Source organism: Anser anser (genome assembly GCF_964211835.1).
Source record: "Anser anser genome assembly, chromosome: 2".
Lineage (NCBI taxonomy): Eukaryota > Metazoa > Chordata > Aves > Anseriformes > Anatidae > Anser > Anser anser.
In genome coordinates, this window is record NC_139721.1 from 144,097,239 (window position 1) to 144,118,078 (window position 20,840).

Genomic DNA, 20,840 nt, shown 5'->3' on the forward strand with positions numbered 1-20,840 from the left:
AGGGGATGCGAGTTAGCAAATGTGCTTGTCCAAGGGAGGAGCCTTGTAGAGGAGAGGCATGAAGTGCGTTGAGTGGCTGGATCCTGCAAATGCCCTCCCTAGGCTCCATCCAGAAGCTGTGCTCACTGGAGGATCTGCACAGCTTAGCAGGGCTGCTTGAGCTGGGCAGGTGGAGAGGGGAAAGATGGGCTAAGCACCAAAACAAGTTTAAGCAAGAAAATAACAAACCCATAGGAAGTATTCAGTTAGTTAGCTTAGAAACTTCCAGGCATGTCACTTGGTGAAAATATTGACATTCCTCAGAAACAGAAATGTGCGTGGGCAGAAAATCTATATCTCAACATCCAAATTTTTAGATGATGTAGAAACTGTTTGGGAAAACAGTACAGCACTGAGAATTCATTAGAGCTTTGCTCACATTATAGTTGAAATACCTTCAAAGAGAAGCTAACAATTAAAAGAAATTCAGAAGCAGAATAGCCTTGCAGGCATTAGGAGAGGGGTGGGTAGAGCTTTACGTGTTAATAAAATATCCCAGCTAGGATATTATTTTACATCCCCTGTTCTTTAGTTAGATCCCTTGGTAATTTACAAATGGAGAATAAAATTTACAATTATAGCTGATTAGATATTATGAGTTCTCAACAAAGCATGTTTATGTTCTGCATGCAATTATTACAGAGTTGCTGGGCACAACTCTGTGGTTGAATTTGAGTCATCTTTTGTGTTCAAGCAATTCAGTCTCTTCTGTATCGCATGAGAAGAACAGTTTATTCTTCAAACTGTAGTAATCTTTGGATAAAGAATATTTTATATAATTTATTTATTTATTTATTTATTTATTTTTAATCAGTAAGTCTCTCTGAAACTTGTAGTGGAAAATTAACCTAATTTCTTCAAGTATGTCCTGTACAAAGGATTTTGATTTTGTCAGTTGTGATTATGTGGACTGCATTCAGGTTTAAATAAGCAATGTTGCCATTCTCAATTTGGAAGAAATAAAACCAGCAACCCTCTTTGGCTGCTATTCCTCCTCCTGGCTCGCTGACCTGTGTGCCTTCAAGGACATCAGCCCTGTGAATTCCAGATATGAGCCTGTGGTTTTCGTTAATGGATTGTCTGGGTTTGTTCTGAGCAATGCCACTTGTGTGTCCTGGCATGGGTGTTGGGCAATGCAGATACGTCCTCCCACTGCTGCTCCATCTTGCTGGGAAATGGAAGCAAGGAAGCTCTGGGGTTCTGCCTTTTGCTTCCTCTTTGGATAGTTGGAGTCTCGCTAATGCAGCCAGTGGTTTTCTGATGTGGCTACCTCAGAAATGGTGAATCCCCACTGTTAAGCAATGTTCTTAAAAAATGTTTGTGTTTTAAAGTTTTGAGAGAAAATACACTGTGATTATCAACCTGCAAAACTTTGTAAATATGGCGTATGGGAAATGTCACTTAACCACTGCTAGATATGAGTTAAAGGGCAAATTGCATAATTATAACTGAGACTTTGGTAGATTTGGATTGTTTGGTGCACTCTTGGAAATGCTTATTTTTTCAAGGTACCATCACCATGAACCTAACTTGCATTAATTGCACAATGAATTGTTCAACTCATACTGTTACCAACATTTTCAGTCATTAGGCAGTATTTGTTCTGGCCTTTTGCTTTTAGATATAATGTCTTATTTGAAATGGCTAGAAGTAACTTGCAAACGGGTGAAGCTTGGAAATGGATATTGGTAAAACAAACCTGAAAAACACTATTGCAAGTGGCAAAAGTTCACTGTTTCTTCAGGCATATGTTAGCTCAGCCTTGTGGCCAAACACTGAAGGACAGCTGACGCTATAAAAGTCTGACCGTCTGTTTGCTAGCAGCTGTTGCAGGACATCACTCTGGGGTTAGAAATGTTTGGTTTTGAGACTCTCACAGTATTTTCTGGTGTGTGTAGTTTCTAAATTACTTATACTTCCAGCTTTAATTGCATTTTAACAAACAGTTTTTTGGTTAGTCAACCTTGATGATATGTTGCGTGCAGCATTTAAAGCTGAGGCAATGCCACAGCTGCCTGGAAGGACACATCTGCTGGTTTCGAAAGGGGCTTTGGCACTTTGGCTCTCAAATCCTTTTTTTTTTTTTTTTTTCCTGTTTTAGGTTTCCTGAAGCCGCAGTGCTGCGATGCCCCGGCATGCTCCATGGCAGAGGTCCCCGGCCGCCCCGCTGGAGCGTGGCGCTCCCCTGTAGGGAGCTGGGTAAGTGTGACACCTCGTCCTTGGTGTGGATATGTCTCTTGTGTTTGCACAGGTGTTCCTGGGAGATGGGACAGACCCGGTAATGTGGACTGCTTTCATCAGCCTCTTTCTGTGCATTTTACTGTGCTCTCTTGGCTTAGAGTACATTGGGAAAAGATGTACTGGCTGAAGATGGTTTCACATTCATTTACATTTATTTCTAATGTGCTTGAGCAGTATTCCTCTGGAGAGGTGGCTGTGGTTTGGATGAATTGGTAGGAGCTGGAGATGTTCACTAGGATGGTGAGCTGCCCCCTCCTCAAGGCATTTTTTAATACAAAAGAAAAGCACCGGGGTAGGTAAGGTAGTGTAAGGAGGTCCAACTGGAATGTCCTCTTGCTCCCTTCTCTTAAAAACAACATTTTTCCAGAAAATAATAGTCTTCTCTGCCATGAACAATGTTGATTTCCTTCACACATCCTGAGTACCATCACATCTGCCATGTGTTCCTAAAATTTCTGAGGTAATGCTACCTTTCTTGGAATAATTCCTCTCCGTGCAATATACTAATTGAATCATATTCCTTTTGCAAAATAAAGGTGTAGTGGGTACCTGGAACCTCCTGTTTGACCCATGTAAGTAAGATATTTGTCCATTTTCAGTGCTTGAATTGTAATTGGGCCATTCTTTGTGGTTTTATCAATGCATAGATCAGTATGTTTGCCAGGGAGCCTTGCTGAGCCATAGCAAACATTGCTTATGATTCTCGTCTTTGTGAATAAATCTAGATATTTGTGTCAGTGGTTGTTGGTTTATGGATAGTTACCATCTGTTAGACAGAGCTGTTGACTTCTGGATCCTTCTGCTCTCCCTAGCGAGAAGTCCCCACGGTTCTGTGGGGAATCTTTAGGAATTTATCTGTCTGGGCTAAATGTCAGAGGGGAGGACAGCTAAAGTGCCAATTGGTATCTGATGGCTTGCTTTAGTTGTGTGTATGGGCAGGAAAGAGATGCATATCTGAATCAAAGAAATACTGTCTTTTATTTTTATAGAGCTAAGAACAGTCCAGCTGCACTCCTGGATAGCCTGGGGCCTGAATATGTCAGACTGAGCTGAGAAGAAATTATCCTGATTTATGTAGATAACACAGGCTGATTCTGGGATGGTTCTTCAGACCTTTGGTTTAGGAAACTTTCAGATTACTAATGGACTGTTGCCCTTTGGATTTAATTTAGACTCTGACAAGAATGCGTTTTGATTCTTTGAATTCTCTGAGGCCAAATACTTGCATTTTTGGTCTACTACTGTACTTGCTTTAGTAAGTATCAGCTCAATTATGCAGTGATTGACAACCATTGTCAGTGTCTGACATAATGGGGAAAAATGCTGCTGATGTTGAAAAATAATCTCATTCTTAGGAAATGACCCTCCAAAGTCATGCTGTTAACCAGTTGTTGTCCCTTCTTTTCCTGTCTTCTCGGTAACAGTCGTTTTAACTTCTGGTCGTGTCCTATCCAGTGGAATGTGTTCAGGACCAGGGTTTCTCTCTGTGTCCCAAGAGGGACTGCACTTCTACTTGCCTCTAAGCAGTGCAGTGGCAGCAACCCCTGTTCTTCTCACCTTCAGGCCTCACTACAGAGTTACCTTGTCACCGGGATTTTAAGGCCAAACCACTGCTGTTCGCTCAGGTGTTTGAAGCTGTTTCTGTTCATCGTGCTTTGCATTCATTAAATTGTCTGCCTATAGATAGGGTTTAAATTCACCATACTAGTATGACTGCAGTTCTGAGGCCAGGATTTCAGTCCGTGCCAGACACCTTCTTTGATCCAAAGTGCAACAATTCTTTTTAGTACGCTTAGGACCTGCAAGTGGCCTGCTATTTAGGGGGTTGCTATTAACTCAAGCTGGGAGACAGAAAAACTTTGAAGTGGTGTCTCTCCCTTTAAATCTGGTCAGTGTCACTCCAACCTTGAATATGTTTTTAAAATACAGCTTTTTCAGAGATTAAAAAAAAAAAAAATATCTGCCTTATTGTTGTTTTTCATGGTGCTTTTAAGTGTGAGCACCTTCCAGCAGTAGTTTTTTGGGGGTCAGTTGATTCACATCCAGCTATCACTGGCATTCTCTGCAGGTTGATTGTTGTATTAACTGATTAAAACTGGCTTGGTAATATCAAACTAAACTAGACCATTTTGGGCAACCTAATAGAGAAATGGTTATGTGGTGGGGTGGACCCGGAGCAGCACTCCCAGCCTTTGCCCTACGTTCCTGGTTTCCCAGTGCCGAGCTGGAGTTTTCCTCCAGCTCCAGTCAGCCCAGTGGTTTTTTAGGAGCTGAAATGAAGCTGTTGCAGTGGCTGGGGATCTGGGAATGAGGGACATTGAACAGCTCAAGCTTCATGACCCTATCACTACTATGTCTCTCCCTCTCCTACACTGCTCCCAGACATGTACTTGGAGAACCATGTGAAGATGAGGAGGTTGAAGGGAATCTTGTGGTTGTTTATTGCTATTTATTGTCGTTATCCTTGCTGCTATGGATAATCAGCACGTTTTTGGTTAGTTGTGTTAGATGCTCATCACTTACCAAATTTGTGTGTTCAGAAAGTTTTTTCACATTTGCTTTTCAAATCTATTGCTTTTCCTGCGGGAAAAGAAAGTGCATGTGTTCCTGGGTTGTGCGGTATGTCTACCTTCTGGTTCTCCTTCTGAGTCCTTATCTCTGCACATCTATTTGCATTGGGTGTCTGTATTACAAGTGCCCTACTTGGAAATGGGCTTTTCTTGACAGCATGCATAAGGCACTCACAACCTGCGTTTCTTTTGCTTGTGTGCCTAAGCAGAACAGAAGTACCCAGTGTATGATTTTCAGTTCCTGTCAGTCATTTGAATGAGTCAGAACTCTTTTGCTTTACAGAACTTGCCTTTGCCAGTGTGTTGGTGTAGTGACTGCTTGCTCTCCTTGTTCTTTGTGTGCATCTGTTTCTGTGTGTATCTTCTGCATTTCTTTTCTGCTTTCACCTTTCTTTAAGTGTTAATCAAGAGGGAACATCCTAGCTGTATGGCATTCTGTCATCCCTTTCCTCCTTTTTATTATTTTTTATTCCTTCCTTTTGTTCATCCTTCCTTCCTGGGATGACTGTAAAATTGGCCTATCCTATGGTGGGATGCTTGCTTTGAAGTTGTTCACGTAAGGTGATATTGTGTAGGAGGAAACTGCATCCTGAGCAAATGCTCAGTTTGCTGGTCTTCTAGTTCTACTCTGTTTAAAAAATATTAAGAAAAAAATTAAAAACATGTATGTGAACATACTTGGTCAGTCTGGACTTCATCTCAGACCTGGCAAGTCAAGGGACTTGGCACTGAGAGCATTTCCATATCTGTGCAGCTATCTTCGTATTTTTTAATAAAATCTGCAAAATGCTTCTTCTGAACACTGCAAGGTCCTGAGAGAGGCAGATGGTCTGTACAAACGAGTACACCATGACCCTTTTTACCTTCTTCTGTGTTATTATGAATGCCAAAGATGTAGCTCTTAAAAGCTCCTGCATCCTGAAATGCTGGACATGGCCTTGAAAAAGAGGCCACATGCTCCTCCTCACCTTTTCCATTCTGCAGCAGATCCTACAACTTACTAGAGCCTCAGTTCTACTGCCCTAGTACCTTTTTTGGTGAGAACATCTAGATGTCTATTTTAATTGTCCGTGTGAATTTATCTTCTGTGAGATATTAGTTCCACTCCCTCCTTCCCAAGCTATAAAAATTCTGTGTCTTCCATTGAATCCTGATAAAGAGGGCATCTAGCACCCTTGCGGTCCTTAGAGGCTGGGCTCAGCACTCACCATGGACATGACCTGAGCAATATTATTACAGTAAACCTCGGATGCCTTGTGATGAGCCCTGGTGTGTTAAGCTCTTCCTTAAGCAATGAATCCATTTTTAAGGTAGGTGTGCTTTTAGATAAAAGCTGCCCACCGCAAGTAGACCCCGAAGCAGGGAGGAGTCTCATCCATCTGTGTGTTGATCTCTACCTCCCTGACAGGAGCTGCCAAGATGTTCTCTTCATTTTTCCTCTTTTACTCAGAAGGAACTACAGGAATCCCTGTGGAAGAGAAGAATATTTTCTTTTAACACCACCAGTTCTCTGCTGGGGTAGTGTCTTGAGGGACTGTTTGGTTTCTTCATCTCTGTTCTTCATTAGCTACTAAACTATCTTTTACTCTGACCACCTGATTGCTCCTTCCAAGCAGGATGCCTACATTTGTCTAGAATGGGAGAGGACAAATTTTGGTCCTTTGTGAACTCAAAAGGGATGATGGCCAATTCTTCCATTGGTAACTATTGAAGAACACATTTTTTGCAGTGAGGAGTGTGACTAGGGAAACATATAGGACTTTTCCGTCATCTGAAGCTTACGTCCATCCCCTTAATCCTGGGATATGGGTGCTGAATCCTCTATCAGGATAGAAAAGTTTCTCATTGCTGTGAGGATGTTTTCTCTGTTCACTCTCCACCAGTTGATGATCAATTGATATTTTCTGGGGATCTACAGGGTTGAAATCTCTGAGGGTGTGTTGTCATGTCAAGAGCCCTCTGTCCATACCAGGCTGATCTGATTTTATGTAACGTCACATGTCAGGTACTTGACTCTGACCTGCTCTTCATCTCTGCATTTTTCTACTGAGGTGTTTTTTCCCCTCTTGCCCAAGGCCATTTTCAGGGAAATGGGACACATCCAGTTCTGTACAGATAGTACTCTGCAGTGTGTCTGTCCCTAGCAAAGGGATAAACCTCTTTTTGTTCTCCCTCAAAGCTCCCTCCCGATTTTGTGTCTGAGCACCAGCATCTCTGGGAGTTTTCTGTTTGGTTGTGTTTTTACTCTTAAGCCTTTCACCTTCCTCTGGGGCTGAAATACTCCTGCTGCTTCTTGGTTATCAGGTGGGCCCAGGAACCTCTTAGGAAGCTGCCAATGCATTTCCCATTGCTATTGACAGCTCAGATGAGGTCAGTAGCATCATTTAACCTCTGCAGGTCATTGGGATTCTGTATTGCATCTCTCTTCAGGTTTCAGCCATGTACTGTGCCAGTGTGGAATTATCTAGAGATTATTTGGCCTTTGAGTGTTGGGGGTGGTGGTGGGGGAACATTATTTATCAACTTCTTTCTTTAAAATGTCTGGTGAGGCAGAAGGAGCAGCATGCAGCACTACCAGTGGTGCTCAGGTACAGGAGGTCATTTAGTGGAGTCGAGTCACGAACAAACGGACAACATGGTGTAAAATGAGGCAGGTATAGGTAACCTCAGTGGGAGTTTCCTTTTAAAATGAACCCTTGGCGTACACCAGCATTCAAAAGAGGAAAAAGAGTCGGTGTTGGGACTTCGGTGAGAATTATAATATGGGGAAAATGTTAAAGCAGTTACATTTTTTCAAATATTTTCTCTGTACCATTTTTATTGCTTTTTTTTAATTTAAAACAAACAAACAAAGCAAACTCCTGTGACGCATAATCATGGCTACTTCAGATCCTGTGTGACTTCAGGAGAAATGCCCTCAATACCAAGATTCCTTCTGGCCTACTTTTTCTCTGTTAAATTAATAACGATTTTAAAAGAATGTGTGAAATGTAGTCATAGGTGCAGAGCATAAAGAAGTGGATGTGAATATTGAACAATAATCACTGTGCTAGAAAATATTTCTGTAAATAGACTGGGCTTTTTTTCTTTTTAGGATTTTTTTTCCTGTGTTTGTTTTAATAAACCTAAACCCAGGTAGTTCTAGAAGGCTTGGTCAGCAGCTAGGCTGTACTCATTTTGAGGAGTAGAGGATTATATTTACTGTTGGAGGAGAACATGGCTAGTAGGAACTTTGTCTTGAAAATTATTTTAAACATGATGAAAAATGGCTCAGTTAACTGTCACTTTTTCCTGTCTATATTATAAAAGGAATGAAGGATCACAAATCAGTAAATGAGAGGAAAAAATGGAAATCACATCAGGAAATAGATCAAGGCACACTAAACACTACTATGGGAACAGTAAATTAGAACAGCTGCTTCTGGTTTTTCTGGGAAATCAAGAAACAACTGGAGCAAAAAAAAAAAACAACTGATAGATTTTTCTTGGATTGCACTTCTATTTCTGCTCTCAGACCTCCTCCGCCCCTTGGACTTTCTCCTTTCCTCCGTCTCTTTTTTGTCCTTTTCTTGAAACAGTTGCTTCATTGAAAACCAAACTGAAGCCTACAAAGGCTCCACAGTGAATGAAGAATAAAGGACAGATTCCGAATGTTGTTGATTTGGGCTCCATTTGTCTATAGTGCTTGTTCCTGCTTTGAGATACAGATGTGCCCCTTGGTGGTGGTGAGGCTGGCATGCCAGGCATTGGGTCATGGGACACGCACTGGTGAGCCTGGTACCTGCAGCTGTGCCAGCAGCGTTTATTTATTATTAAGAAATTAATACAAAAGTGAAATGCGGTGAAATATTTTCACAGATGGACCACATCTGTGGCATAACCTGGAGATATAAACTGGAGGATTATCCAGCATTTTGCCCAATTATTTGTCTCTAACCTTCTCTTGTCCCCCTTTTGCTCACAGCTCAGGTCTGCAATGTTGAGGGGCTTCTCTGCTGCCTGTAGGTTTCTCTAATATCTCCTGTTTTGGGGCTGTGTTCATGGCTGGTGCTCAGCCCCAACCCCTGGCCGTGGGGCAGTAAGCGAAGCAGGGCTGTGGGCAGCGTGGCGGTGTTGGTCTGGAGGCAGGGTGCCAACCCAAGGCAGCCGTGGTGGGCAGTGACCCCATAAATCCCACCGCCCTCCCTGAAGCACATCCCCACGCCTCCTGCCTGCTGGGGTACGCCGTGGGATGCCTGCAGCTCATGGATCTGTGATTTATGGCCTGTGGTCCAAGGTTTGCCAGCTTGGCAGCACAATGCTAGTGGGGGCTCTTTTACTATGTCTTAGTGGTATTTTGGAGGTTTATTTGCTATTACACGCTTGTCATTCCAAAAAGGGTATTAAATATGAAATAAAAATGGCAAGGTTTTAAAACACAAAAGAATTCAAGCAAAAACATAAATCTGTCTACTAGCTTTTAAAGTTTTTATTTCTTAAATGTTAAGGGCTAAAAGTCTATTGCTTTCTTTTTTTCTTTTTTTCTTTTTTTTTTGGTAAGCTTTCTAGAAGTAAGTGTGGCACTTCTGCAAACACCAGACTACAAGAACTAAGACTTTGAAAGAGCCAGATGATACTGTGAGACTCTGGGGGGAAAAAATATGATGCTTATAATGCTGGAGATAGCTCCTTAAAGTAGGCCCTCTGCTTCTACATCTCTTTATTCTGGGACATGAAAGAGAAACCTGAGCCAGTGCAGGATTACGGAACTAGGTTACAAAGCTGGAGCCAGACTATTTGTTTAGTTAAAGCGTTAGAAATGTATTTTATACGTTTATTTTGGTTTAAAAAGTGCATGGATTTGGAAAAATCCTTCTTTCCCCCTGAGAGTTCTTCCTTTCAAGTAATTAAAGCAAGACAGTAAGCAGCAGAGACAATGAATTGTAAAAATTCATTGCTGGCTACAAGAAGAATTTGAACCTCATCCATCTGTCATCCAAAAAAAAAAAAAAAAAAAAAGAAAAGAAAAGAGCCTTTCAAAAAGCAGATGGTCCTGTAACTAAAACAAATCTGGATTCTGGCAGACAGGGTGAGAAAAGTGAGAAATGTGCATTTTGAGAAGAGGGGAAGTACTGTGCTGGGAACCATTCGTCCAAGTGGAGGGCTCTACCTCCTTGGGCAGAGGATGCTCTGGCAGGCCAAGCGAAGGGAAGGGATGTTTCTATGGCACACAACTGCGAGCATCAGAGGTCAAAATTGGTAATTTCATTTCCCTGTGCAGGCTCACTAGAAAAGAGCTTTTATGTTCTTTTTCTGAAAGGCGCTGTCTCCTAGTGGGTATTGATGAACATCTTACTGCAGTTTGAGCATTGCTAACAGGTGGTTCTGCATAGGATGGATTGAATCCTACAGTGGGAATCATGGACTAGCATTACAGAAACCTCTTCCAAACTAAAGCTCTACACTTTGTGCTATGCACATACATAATTGTTCGCTCTTACTGCTGCAGTCTAGCAAGGTTCTTAAATTAACAACCTGATTAATAAATAATGCCAGCTCTCCATCATTTAATGGCACTTAGATGATAGCAAAATACTTGCTAGAAGTTTTTCTGCCTATTACTCTTATGTGTGCTTTGTCTAGATGAAGTTGTAGTCATGTGGCTTTATCTGGGGCTTGTTCTCTCTGGGAGTCCCTGTGTCATTTATTGTTCTTCATCAGATTCATTGGCTGCAATGGATAAGTAAAACTCAGTGTAGGCTGCATGCTTGCCACAGATAGCATATGCTTGGCAATTGAAATTTGTGGAGGCTGTCTATACCTCTTGCAGGTGACTTGGCCCTGAGCTGCCCAGCACACTGTTAAAAAGACTTTACAGGTGGCTGACCATTTGCTCAAAATCACAAAAAACCTTCTCTCGGACACAAGCAATGCTCTCAGGAGTTTTTCCATCGTCTACATGCACAGCCAGCAGCCTTTTCAATAGTATGTGGTATGTGGGAAACACTGACAAACACAGCTGAAAAATACAGTAGCTAGCTCAGATGCATTCTCATTTATAGGAGAAAAATTAAGTACTTCAGGTTGAGCCTTAAGCCTAGATGATGCTTGTAAAATGGGTTAGAAATATGAGAACAAGTGATTTGGTAACTACGAAATTGGTACCTCATTGTGTCCTAAAAAGCAGGGAAATGACTAGAGAGAAAATGATCATGAAAAGCCAGGTCATGGACGTCACAGGGTGTCTCCTGGGCAGGAGCCTCCTTGCTGCCTTGTGGTGCTGCTCGGAGCTGCTGGCTGAGACAGAAAGCAGGGGGATGCTTTCTGCAGTCCCTCGGGGTGAGTTCTATGCCCAGAGGGGCAGCACCTGCCATGCACAGAGATGAAAAGCCAAGCAGAAATGTTTTGTATGATTTGTGAGTATGTCGTTTAGTTTCAGTAAACTATCCTCCCTTTCTACCCCTTATGTTAGTGCTTTTTTAGTGTGTTTTTCTTTCTCCTGCATGAATGCAACATGACTATCAAAAATATTTTTAACTCACAAAATCAGCTAATGACAGTTTTAAAACATTCCACAGGGCAAAAAATAAAGCTGTGTGACCTTGCACCTTCCTCTTCTGTCTCTTTAACAAAATGATGTAAACCAGAAGATGTGAAGAACCCTGACATACACTGCTGTGTGCATAGGGAGGCTTCTTCCAGAGCCCATCAATCTTTTTCTTTATATCCAGGAATGTGAAAATGGTACAGACTCTTCCAGTCTTCATCCTCGTGCGTATCCAATATTGTATTTTAAATGAATTTTAAAGTACACGAGCTTTTAGTCTCATGAGAACATATGAATAAATGATGTGGATATTGGTGTGGAGTTTTCCTCTGAAGGACTGGAGGTATTGTTACATGGTTATTGTATTGATGTGTTTTAAAAGTGATTCCTTTTAATGCATGTTGTCACTGTCAATGCATTTCACTGACCCATACAGTCAAAGTCAGAAAATGCCCTTAGCTTGATAAGTAAGAAGCTAGAGGGGAGGGACCCAGTTTCGAATCCATTCTCTGCCCTGTTCATGGCAGAATCTGAACCACAATTTCTCACCTTGGGAATTCTGTGAGGGGCTGTGCTGTAGGTGCCCTGTTTGACATCACTGACTACACTCTTCCCAGAGATGGGTTGTGACCACCGGGACACTGCCTGGGACAGCAGGTGACCCTCTCCTAACCATTGTTCCTGTGGTTCCTGCATCTGAATGCAAAGCCACAAAGGGAATCCAAGAATCCCAAAGGGGATTCTCTACCCTGAAACTTCAAGTGACTTCATCTTCTAGCTGAACCCTGTGCCAGAGTGACTTACCTTGTTTTGAGTCAGACAACTTCATAATCTGGTTAAAAGCGATTTTTATTTATTTTTTAATACAGTATTTTGTATTAAAATACAAATACAATATTTTAAAACAATAAAAATTGAAGCGCTCCATGTGCAGTGTTAAGGCACAGTGAAGCACAAGTTTATACATGCATGCATTAATGTGTATTCAGTTTTTCTTATGTTCTGTTTTATTAAGTATTACATTTGTTTGAATACTTAGACTTACTTAAAATTAATCTTGCTCCTCTTTGGGAAGTTTGTGTATGTACTTCTCATAGCAATCTGTTGGCTCTTCACAGTAAGATTTACAACTTTTGGTGGTGCTCATGGCTGTGGCACTGTCCTCTGCCAGCTATGTGACAAATGCCTGTTGGCTTTTGCTGAGGACAAGATAATAATAAAAGTTTGGCTCCTGCCAAGCTAGAAGAGCCCCATCTCCTTTGGCTTCCCTGCTAATGAATCAAAGCCAGCCACTGCGTGTTTTTTTTTTTTTTTTGTCAGTGAGAATGTGCTGCGTTTGTTAAAACTCGTTTATTGAGATCCTCTAATGGGTTCAAGAAGAAAATGAATTCTGCAGTTCTACGCGTCTAATGGAGTATTCCCACTCAGACCAATTTATCGAAGAGTTTGAACCCAGCTCCTTTTCTCTAGTCCTTCGCACCTCTCAGGTGTGTCTTTGTCAGGCTGTTGATGCAGTAATTTCTTGAAAATATTAGTGGGAAAATCGGGTTTGAAGGAAGATTAGACTTATAGTCTAATAGATAGGAGTAGCGAAGGAAGGAAAAAGGCAGAATTCACAGGCATCTTTCATAAATCAAATTTGCTGTAATAAATGTCTATGAAATTCTTGAAGGAAAATGAGTTGTAGGTCATGGTGGTATTTTTTCCCTCTCTCTACGGAAGGAGTTGAAACCTCTTCAAACTCAACAAAAAGGCATCAGTAAAGTCATTATGTCTGATGACCACAGCCACTGCAGGACTGCATCTTTCATTTTAATTTCTCCGCAACACACAGTAGCTTTAAGATCTTTCTCTGTTGTGGGGTCTTTGGTGCATCCAAGAGTAATTATTAGATGCTAAATAAATTACATGGTGAATATTTTCAGAACTTGGCGCCTCTAGGATATTTTGCATCTCAAATATATGGTGTGCTTTATAAAGACACAAACTCAGTCCTGGCTAAGACCCAGCAAAATTGAAACGGAAGAAAGCAGAAACTGTGGTGGTCTTACAGCGATGGATTAAAATTAGACAGTAGAGGCTGTTGCTGCCCAGAACTGGTCATCCCACTTCAGTAATGACCCTGAGCATGGGATATCTGATTTTTGCTTACCCTAATACAGTGGTCTGCAGATTTAATGGGTGGAAAAAAGCCTCCTGCCATAGCAGTAGTGGTGGCCAGATCTAGGGAGCAGTGTGGTGTGGGGAAGGAGGGGAAGGGTGATAGCTTCAGCTGATTTTAATTTGCCAGAAGTCATCCTGCCCTCTCTTAATACAATCTGCTGGAGAGCTGTGATTAAGTGTTCTCCCTCTTGATAACAACTCACTGAAAAGCAGCTTGCAGGCAGAGACAGCAGCCAAACAGCTGCGTGTTTTAGAAGGTGTCTGATGGTGCTCCGGCATCCCTCGGCAGCGCTGCTGATAAGCTACAGCACGAAATGCCACCCACAATTTCTCTGGCACTGCAGTGGAAGGCTGTGCGAGTTGCACTGTGCACAATGTGCTAATTGCTACAAAGTGGCTACACTTGGTTGGGAATGACAGGGTGATTGTTTTTGTGTGTGCGTGTGTTGGGTGTGTTCTTTAGATCTCGTTCTTATGTACTTAGCTTGCACCATTCTTGTTCTGAGCACTGACATGCAGACAATTTTTTTGTACTTTGGCAGCAAACGGAATTTTTGTTAATCTCAAAAATGCTGTTGATTAACTGCAACACAAAATTCAAAGCAATTTTATTTAAAACTAATTGCAAATGCAAGAAGAGGTTCTGAGTTACAATATGAAGACCTTTTATATTATTGAAATACCTTAGAAAACTATAGCAAATGTTTAGTTTTTCTTTCAAAGACATCGTATAGTCACAAGTACCTCCTACCCAAAAAGTAGCTGGGCTCCAAAAGCTCACAACTGAGTGTCCCTCTGCATCCCCTCAGGGGTGGGTAGGGCAACCTTGTTCCTTCTTTGGCAGACAGTGCTTGTTGTTATCATTCCCCCCACCACCTGCATGAAAACATTTCTTTAACTGTTGGAGCTGTTCCAGCCCATGAGACAGGGTTATAAGGTGCTGTATGCAGAAATGGGGAGGAGGTTGGGCGTGTTGATTTGGGAGGATGAAGCCCCTCTGTCTGGAGGGCAGAGCTGGGGCACCTTGAGAGCCAGTGGAGGTGAGGGAGAGGTGGAGATTTCCCCATGGTTGGTCAGAACCAGCCAGTGGTCACTCCCAGCAGTGATGGTGGGGCTTCGTTGCTCTGTGATAACACCCAGGCTGCAGGGCAGCAGTGGCAGATGTCTATGAACCTCTTGTCTTTCTATGGCCAGGAGCCACAGAGCTCTTCCAACACTGCACAGAGAGGCAAGCCCAGAGAAGGGTAAGTTACTTGCAGCTCCTGTTGCAGCACATGAGCATCCTAGCACGAAACAGGCTGCTGCTGCTAGCCCCAAATGAGGGACATAGAAAAAATGCAAGTTCATGCTAGTGTCTGCTTGTCCTTTCGCAGCCAATTCATGGCGTTGATCCTAGAAGCGTGCTGGGTGTGTGCATTTCTTTTTGCTGTATGAAGCTCTTCCCTTTCTGCCACCTTCCAGCTGCAATTCAGGAGGGGTAAAGGAGGTGCTCAGAGATGGGAGCTGTGAATGTGATGGCAAGAAAACTTCATGGTATTATTTTTTGCTATAATAAAACAAAAAATAAAGTGATATGTAGTCATACATGGCAGTACCACATGTTCGCCATGCTGTGGGAATTGGAAAAGGCAGCACTGACTGAGTGAGAGAAGTATTAACAGTATTAAGGGAAAACAAAATGCTGGGATGCCTGGGTTCTGTCAAAGAGTGCCCACAAACAAGGGAGGGAATAAAAAGCTGGAAGGAGGGAAAGAAGATGCTGTGTAGCCTGGTATTCAAATTGGGCTAAAAGGTCTTGTCTGTCTATTGATGGAAAGTGAAGGGAGAAGGCAGGGTGTTTGGAGGAAGGTGTGCAGTGTATTGAAAAGCACCGAAGTCAGGAAATTAAGAAAAGTGTTTAGAGGCTGGAAGGTTTCTTGTTGTTTTTTTTTTCTTTTTTTTTTTTTTCCCTCTCATACTACTAGTGGCAATAAACTGGATTGCTCTGTCATACAGCAGAAATCATGGTTGTCACTGCAATACTGCTTGAAGTGCGGGATGAATGAGAGAAAAGTTTGAAAGAAAGAGAGTGTTTATTTTGGTTAACAAAATAATTGGGCAGATTGCCACTGAGCTTCCTGAAGTGGAGCTGCATGCATGGCTTTAGCTGTTCCTTTCAGTGTTTAAGCCCCATTTTTAAAGGGGCGTATTAAAAAAATAGAAAATAATCGTTATGTAGTCCCTGAAGAATCGTGTCCTTTGGTTTAGATTTCTTTAATGTTTTAGGTTTTTCCTGCTTAAAATTATAAGAAATCTTTAGATGAGTCCATAAAAGTTGCTTTTACATTTTCGTAGATATCCCTAATAAATATGTATGTAATTTATTTTTTTAATTCCCTTGCAGTTTTCCACTGTTTTCAACATAAATAACGCACAAACATCAGACATGTATGCTTTTAAAACGAGCCTGTATATCTCCATTCTTGGCTGGTAAATTCTGCATTAACAGTCCGTGGCCTTTTCCTGCAAGGGCTGTTAAGTGTGGTGCTGTGAGCTCTTTAGCTGTGGCCCTTCTTTCACGGGCAGTGAGCAGCTTCGTGGGCTTCTGTGCCTCTGAGCATCCTCCTGCTCTCCACAGAAGGAACAGAATCACTGGTGTTTCCACAAATGTGTTCACATCCCTCCCAGCTCTGTGCTCAGTGCCTGCGACTGGATCTGATGTGTATGAATTCAGCTGCAGCAGTCAGGATTTAGTGCAATGAAGATGCTGTTGGCCAAATATATTTGAGTTGGTTTCTGTTTTTTTTTTTTTTTTTAAAACACACAAACTTTTCAGAAAGGAAGCAGAGGACAAGAGGAGATGCTCTGTGGGAAGTCAGGGCTTGGAGGCTTTACAGTTTTACAGAGCCCCTTGGTTTTAGGGGAGATGTGCTTTTTCTTGGTCATAAAATTTAGGTGTAAGAACAAATTTCCTTCTCTCCTCCAAAATTAGGCGTGCTGGTATCTTCAGCTATGTGCTGGGACTCTGGCCATAACTTACCAGTTCTCCATCTTATTGCAGCATCAGTGCCATCTTTGCCATACAGGTACCTGACCTGCAGAACAAACATTTCCTGACATGCCTTAAAGAGCTATTGGGTTCCACATGGGACTGGGGGTGAAATGAAATGTTTTGTGAAAGGCAGGCAATCCAACTGGATGATTTAGCAGCCCTCTCTGGCCGTAACCTGTATGAAATAGCTGAGCTGTTTTGCTGAGGGCTTGACTTTGAGGTCTGATTTAGAGCCGTGCCCCGCAGAAGGATATGGCACACTTTAGAGGCATTTTCCAGGCTAACCAGAAGGATGCAATAATTACCAGTTGCACAAATCATTAGAGGCCTTCTGTGGTATTCAAAGAATGTTAAAATAGACAGAATAAAATGGGCCTTGTCTGTTTGCAGTTGCTGAAAGATTGCCAGAAGGCTTCCTGAAATGAAACCTAGCTCCCCATCCACCTCTTACACAGTTTGCTTTGTAACTTGCAGATCTATCTTGTCAGAGCCGTACATAGCCTTTCATTTTTGATGAGACTATTTGCTGTTGTTACAATATATATTTTAAAAGATTTTGGAGGGTTCCAAATTGTCGTGCTTTGATCAGATGCCAAAAGTTATTAACAACAGCTTGCTATTATTTTACTGTAAAACTAACAAATGCAGGAAGTAATATATCTCTTGTGTCTTTAAATTCCATGAGCTGGCTAAATTTCACGTTATCACATTCATTGCAGTGTTCTTCAGAGTGCAGTACCAAGTAACTGGCTTCCAGGCACAACCAGTAAGGAGTGAGGGTGAGTGGGACCATCTCTTCATGCACTGGTACTGATTTCTACTGATTTTTACCCTGGGTGATGGGTAGGAGCTGCCAGCTCCTGCCCTAATGGTTCCCACGTAAAGCCAGTGCTGCTTCCTCGGTTGTAGAGTGCTTTACGTTTTGTAGGTTCAGGTTTTGTGCCTGCTGTTATACAATATATAATTTTTGTAGTTAATAGCGGTTTAAAACTTGCTTCTCTCAATGCTGTTTCAAACAGACATGATTTTGCAATGCCACCTCCAGTTTTTGCTGGTTTTCTTTCAAAAGATTGTATTAATGGTCCCTTTTAAATATTCTGAATGGAGCCCTCTGTGCATTAAGAGCTAGATCTTAGGCTATATGAAATTCCTACTTCCACATTTAAAAAACAAACAAACGAAAATTGTGAAGATGACGAGAGAAGCACTGAATTTTCTAGGTTTGCTTTAGGCTGACATATGTCTGCTGGAATGGCACAGCTGCCTCAGCCAGACACTGGTTTTAGTGGAACTGAAGACAGACTCAGTCTGCAGGAGGTTGTTTTTAGCCTCCTAATGTTTTACGTTGTATTTTGCATTGTTCAAGTGAAGTCAACAAGAAAATTTGCAGGCCTATTTTCCTGTGGTTTTTATAATTATTATTATTATTTATTAGTGTGTGTGTGTGATCTCCTCTGCTGTTCCCAAGTGCAGCAGAAAGGGCATGTGTCTCCCTGCAGTTCTGCTAATTACTCTGAACTTGGAACAAGAGCTGGTCCCCTCTGAGGGACCCATGGAGGGAGAGGTGGCTGCATGAAGCAGCAGCAGACTTCTTTGGGTTGTGTTGGAGTGCGGTATCATCTGCAGGTGGCTGCTGGGAATGCCTGTGACAAGGGTCTTGGGACGTTGTGATCGATTTTTTGGAAGCTATTGAGATTTTATCTGGCTGCCTTCTGTTGCTATCTTCATCTCCATCTCCGAGTCCTGTGATTGTGGGAGATGCAGCCTTCATTCTGCAAATGGCAGTAATCCGTTGCCCTTGTCTTTACTGCAGAAAAACATGAAGATGTGAAATGAAAAGGGTGAAAGTTTCTAGGATCAAATGGAAAAAAAAAAAGGAAAAAAGGAAAAAGGAAAAAACAACTCGCAATTTCCTTCTCTAATAACCATGAGTCATCTTTTTGTGGGGTCATAATTTTTTCACTACTTAGGGTTGGAAGAATTGTTTAAAATCCACAAACACATAAATATGTTGTTGTGCATGTTTGTTTTGTGACTTGGGAACTTGATTCCTTTAGTTTTCAGTGAATAAAGACCTTTATAAGACGAACTGCATAACAGGAACTGTTTTTTCCACATCGTGGGGGAAAATAACTTTTTTTTTCTTTTCTCTTTATAGTTGTGACTCTAGTTGAGTCTCTGTTAGAAAGCAGTTGAAATGTGCAAGAAAATGTCCAGTTCATATTAAGTTTATATCTCTTCCTATAAATGATCTAGTTCAGGTACTGTAAATTAATCTTAATTGAAAATAGAACTTGTATCAAGTGTATTATTACACAAAGGAGAAAACCTCCCTCTGTGCCATGCATTGTTTTGTAGTCCTGCACCCTGGACACGCCAAATCTTAAACTAAATATTTTGAGATCTGGTCACAGTTTTGCTCACTTTCTCCAAATGTGTCTGCAGTCTGAAGCTTACCAAAGTATCTATCCTGGAATGATGTTTTCCCAAAGATAGTTTCACTTACAAGCTTTCTAACACAGTAAAGAAAAGCCTAATCCGATTCTGGAAAGGATGAGAAACAAGGCAAACCAAATTGCTGAAAATTGCTCTGGAAATTGCTGTAAATACAGTGCAAATGTTGTGCTGTTCTTGGAACTTTCAGTGGTCCTGATTAGCTCATGTGCAGGCAGGTTTTCTTTGGACAAAAAGAATCGACTGTACTAAAACTGTTTTCTTTATGTGGAGAAATGTGTATGTTATGTGAAACTCTATCAGTCTTCTAACCACTTCTTGACCAAGTTCTTCTCAACTTGGATACTAGGAGGCAAATGTGTTAAAAGTATTGGTTGGATGTCATGCTGTAAAGGACCCTGCTGTCAGCATGTGTGCCCAAGTAAAATGGTAGAGCACTTCCCAGTGTTCCCCACTCCCTTTTTTTTTTTCTTTTCTTTAATGCATGGATGGGGTACATGTGCAGCACATGCTTTGCTTTGCTGCTGTACGCAGAACTTCTGGTTAGCCAAATTCCAGGCTGACACACAGCCGCAGGAGTTCACCAGTAGGTCTGCTGGCCTCCTTACCCTGAGCTGGTCTTGAACTGATTTCTCTGTGCAATCAATTCGTATCAAAACAGATGCCAACAATCTGTATTAGCTGTGAGTTAAATTCTTATCAAAATGGACTGCCCCAGTTCGTGGTGAAACAAACAGCCCGTGTCTCTTGTTCCAAAAAAAATGTACCATCTGGCTGATAATGCTGATTATCCAGAAGTATTACTAAAAATGTCTGCGTGTCTACAGAGGAGCAAATAATTGGCCCTAGGCAGAAAAAAATCCCGCCTTCACTTCTAAAAGTTATGCTGATTGATAAGGTGATTTGTTGTCCCAGAAGGCTCAAAGATGAGGAGCCGGGGGAGGGAGGTTGTTTATGGGGTGGGATTCCTTCTCCTGCGGGTCCGAGCGGGTCTTGCGTGTGCTCTGCTTTTAGTCCTCTCGCATTCCAGCAATGCTAACTTTTATAACCATAAAACATGATTATCCCTGAGACATGCCTGATACTGTTTTGAGAGCAATTCTGTTGCAAAATAACTGTAATACAGCCGAATGAGGAACTCAGATGGTTTCTCTTAAAATTGCAGGGCAGGTCATGTTCAAAAAAAAGAATTAAATATTAAATGGGGGGAAATACATTGGAGCCGAGCCCAGATTCTAGAAGTAAATTGTTGAAGACTATAACCTGGTTTCCTCAATGAGTATTAATCCAAATTGTGTATAGCAGATATGGCGGTGAGTAATAGTAGTTAAGCTAAGGATCAAGAGTCCAATTTCCTTCACATCTTTCTAGGAAATATAAGATCTCATGTTGCATAGCAACAGTCGAAGGTATAGCAATATTTGCACATGAAAATGCTTAGTGCTTTGGGAAGCATTAGATGGCTGATGGGATAGGTAGTGGAGAAATGGTATTATTCTCTCTTAGGGTGCTGGTTTAAATTCAGTCTTGACTGTGGTGACTGAAGACCATTAGCATCTGAATAACTAGCTTGAGGTCTGCAAAATGAGTTACTGGGCTCTGTCCAGTGTTCAGGGGACCCACATTCACATTTCAAAAATGATCCCTGTAATTGGCAGTGCTGTTATTCTCTGAAGGTGCAGTAGATACAAATAGCTGTGGAGGCAGCCACATTACTCCCTGCTTGAGAACAAGCCAGCTCTATTGCAGAAGGCCCGATGCTCTCATCCTTCTGGCAAATAGAGGGGTTTCTGCTATTCCTAGCTTCTTCCTAGAT

The 20,840-nt window shown here is 41.8% G+C and overlaps 1 protein-coding gene across 3 annotated transcripts in view; it reads left to right on the plus strand.

Moving 5' to 3' along the window:
- Nucleotides 1-20,840, plus strand: part of LOC310893991 (uncharacterized protein) — a 90,868-nt gene that overhangs the window by 14,848 nt on the left and 55,180 nt on the right. For 2 of the 3 annotated variants that reach the window (XM_083823631.1, XM_083823632.1), the window contains exons 2-4: nt 2,141-2,238; nt 2,817-2,852; nt 17,290-17,349. In XM_083823631.1, coding sequence (XP_083679757.1) covers nt 2,175-2,238; nt 2,817-2,852; nt 17,290-17,349 — 160 coding nt within the window. In that variant the 5' untranslated portion in view covers nt 2,141-2,174. Of the gene's footprint in view, nt 1-2,140; nt 2,239-2,816; nt 14,784-17,289; nt 17,350-20,840 lie in introns of all 3 variants that reach the window. The other variant, XM_083823630.1, reaches the window with a different exon arrangement.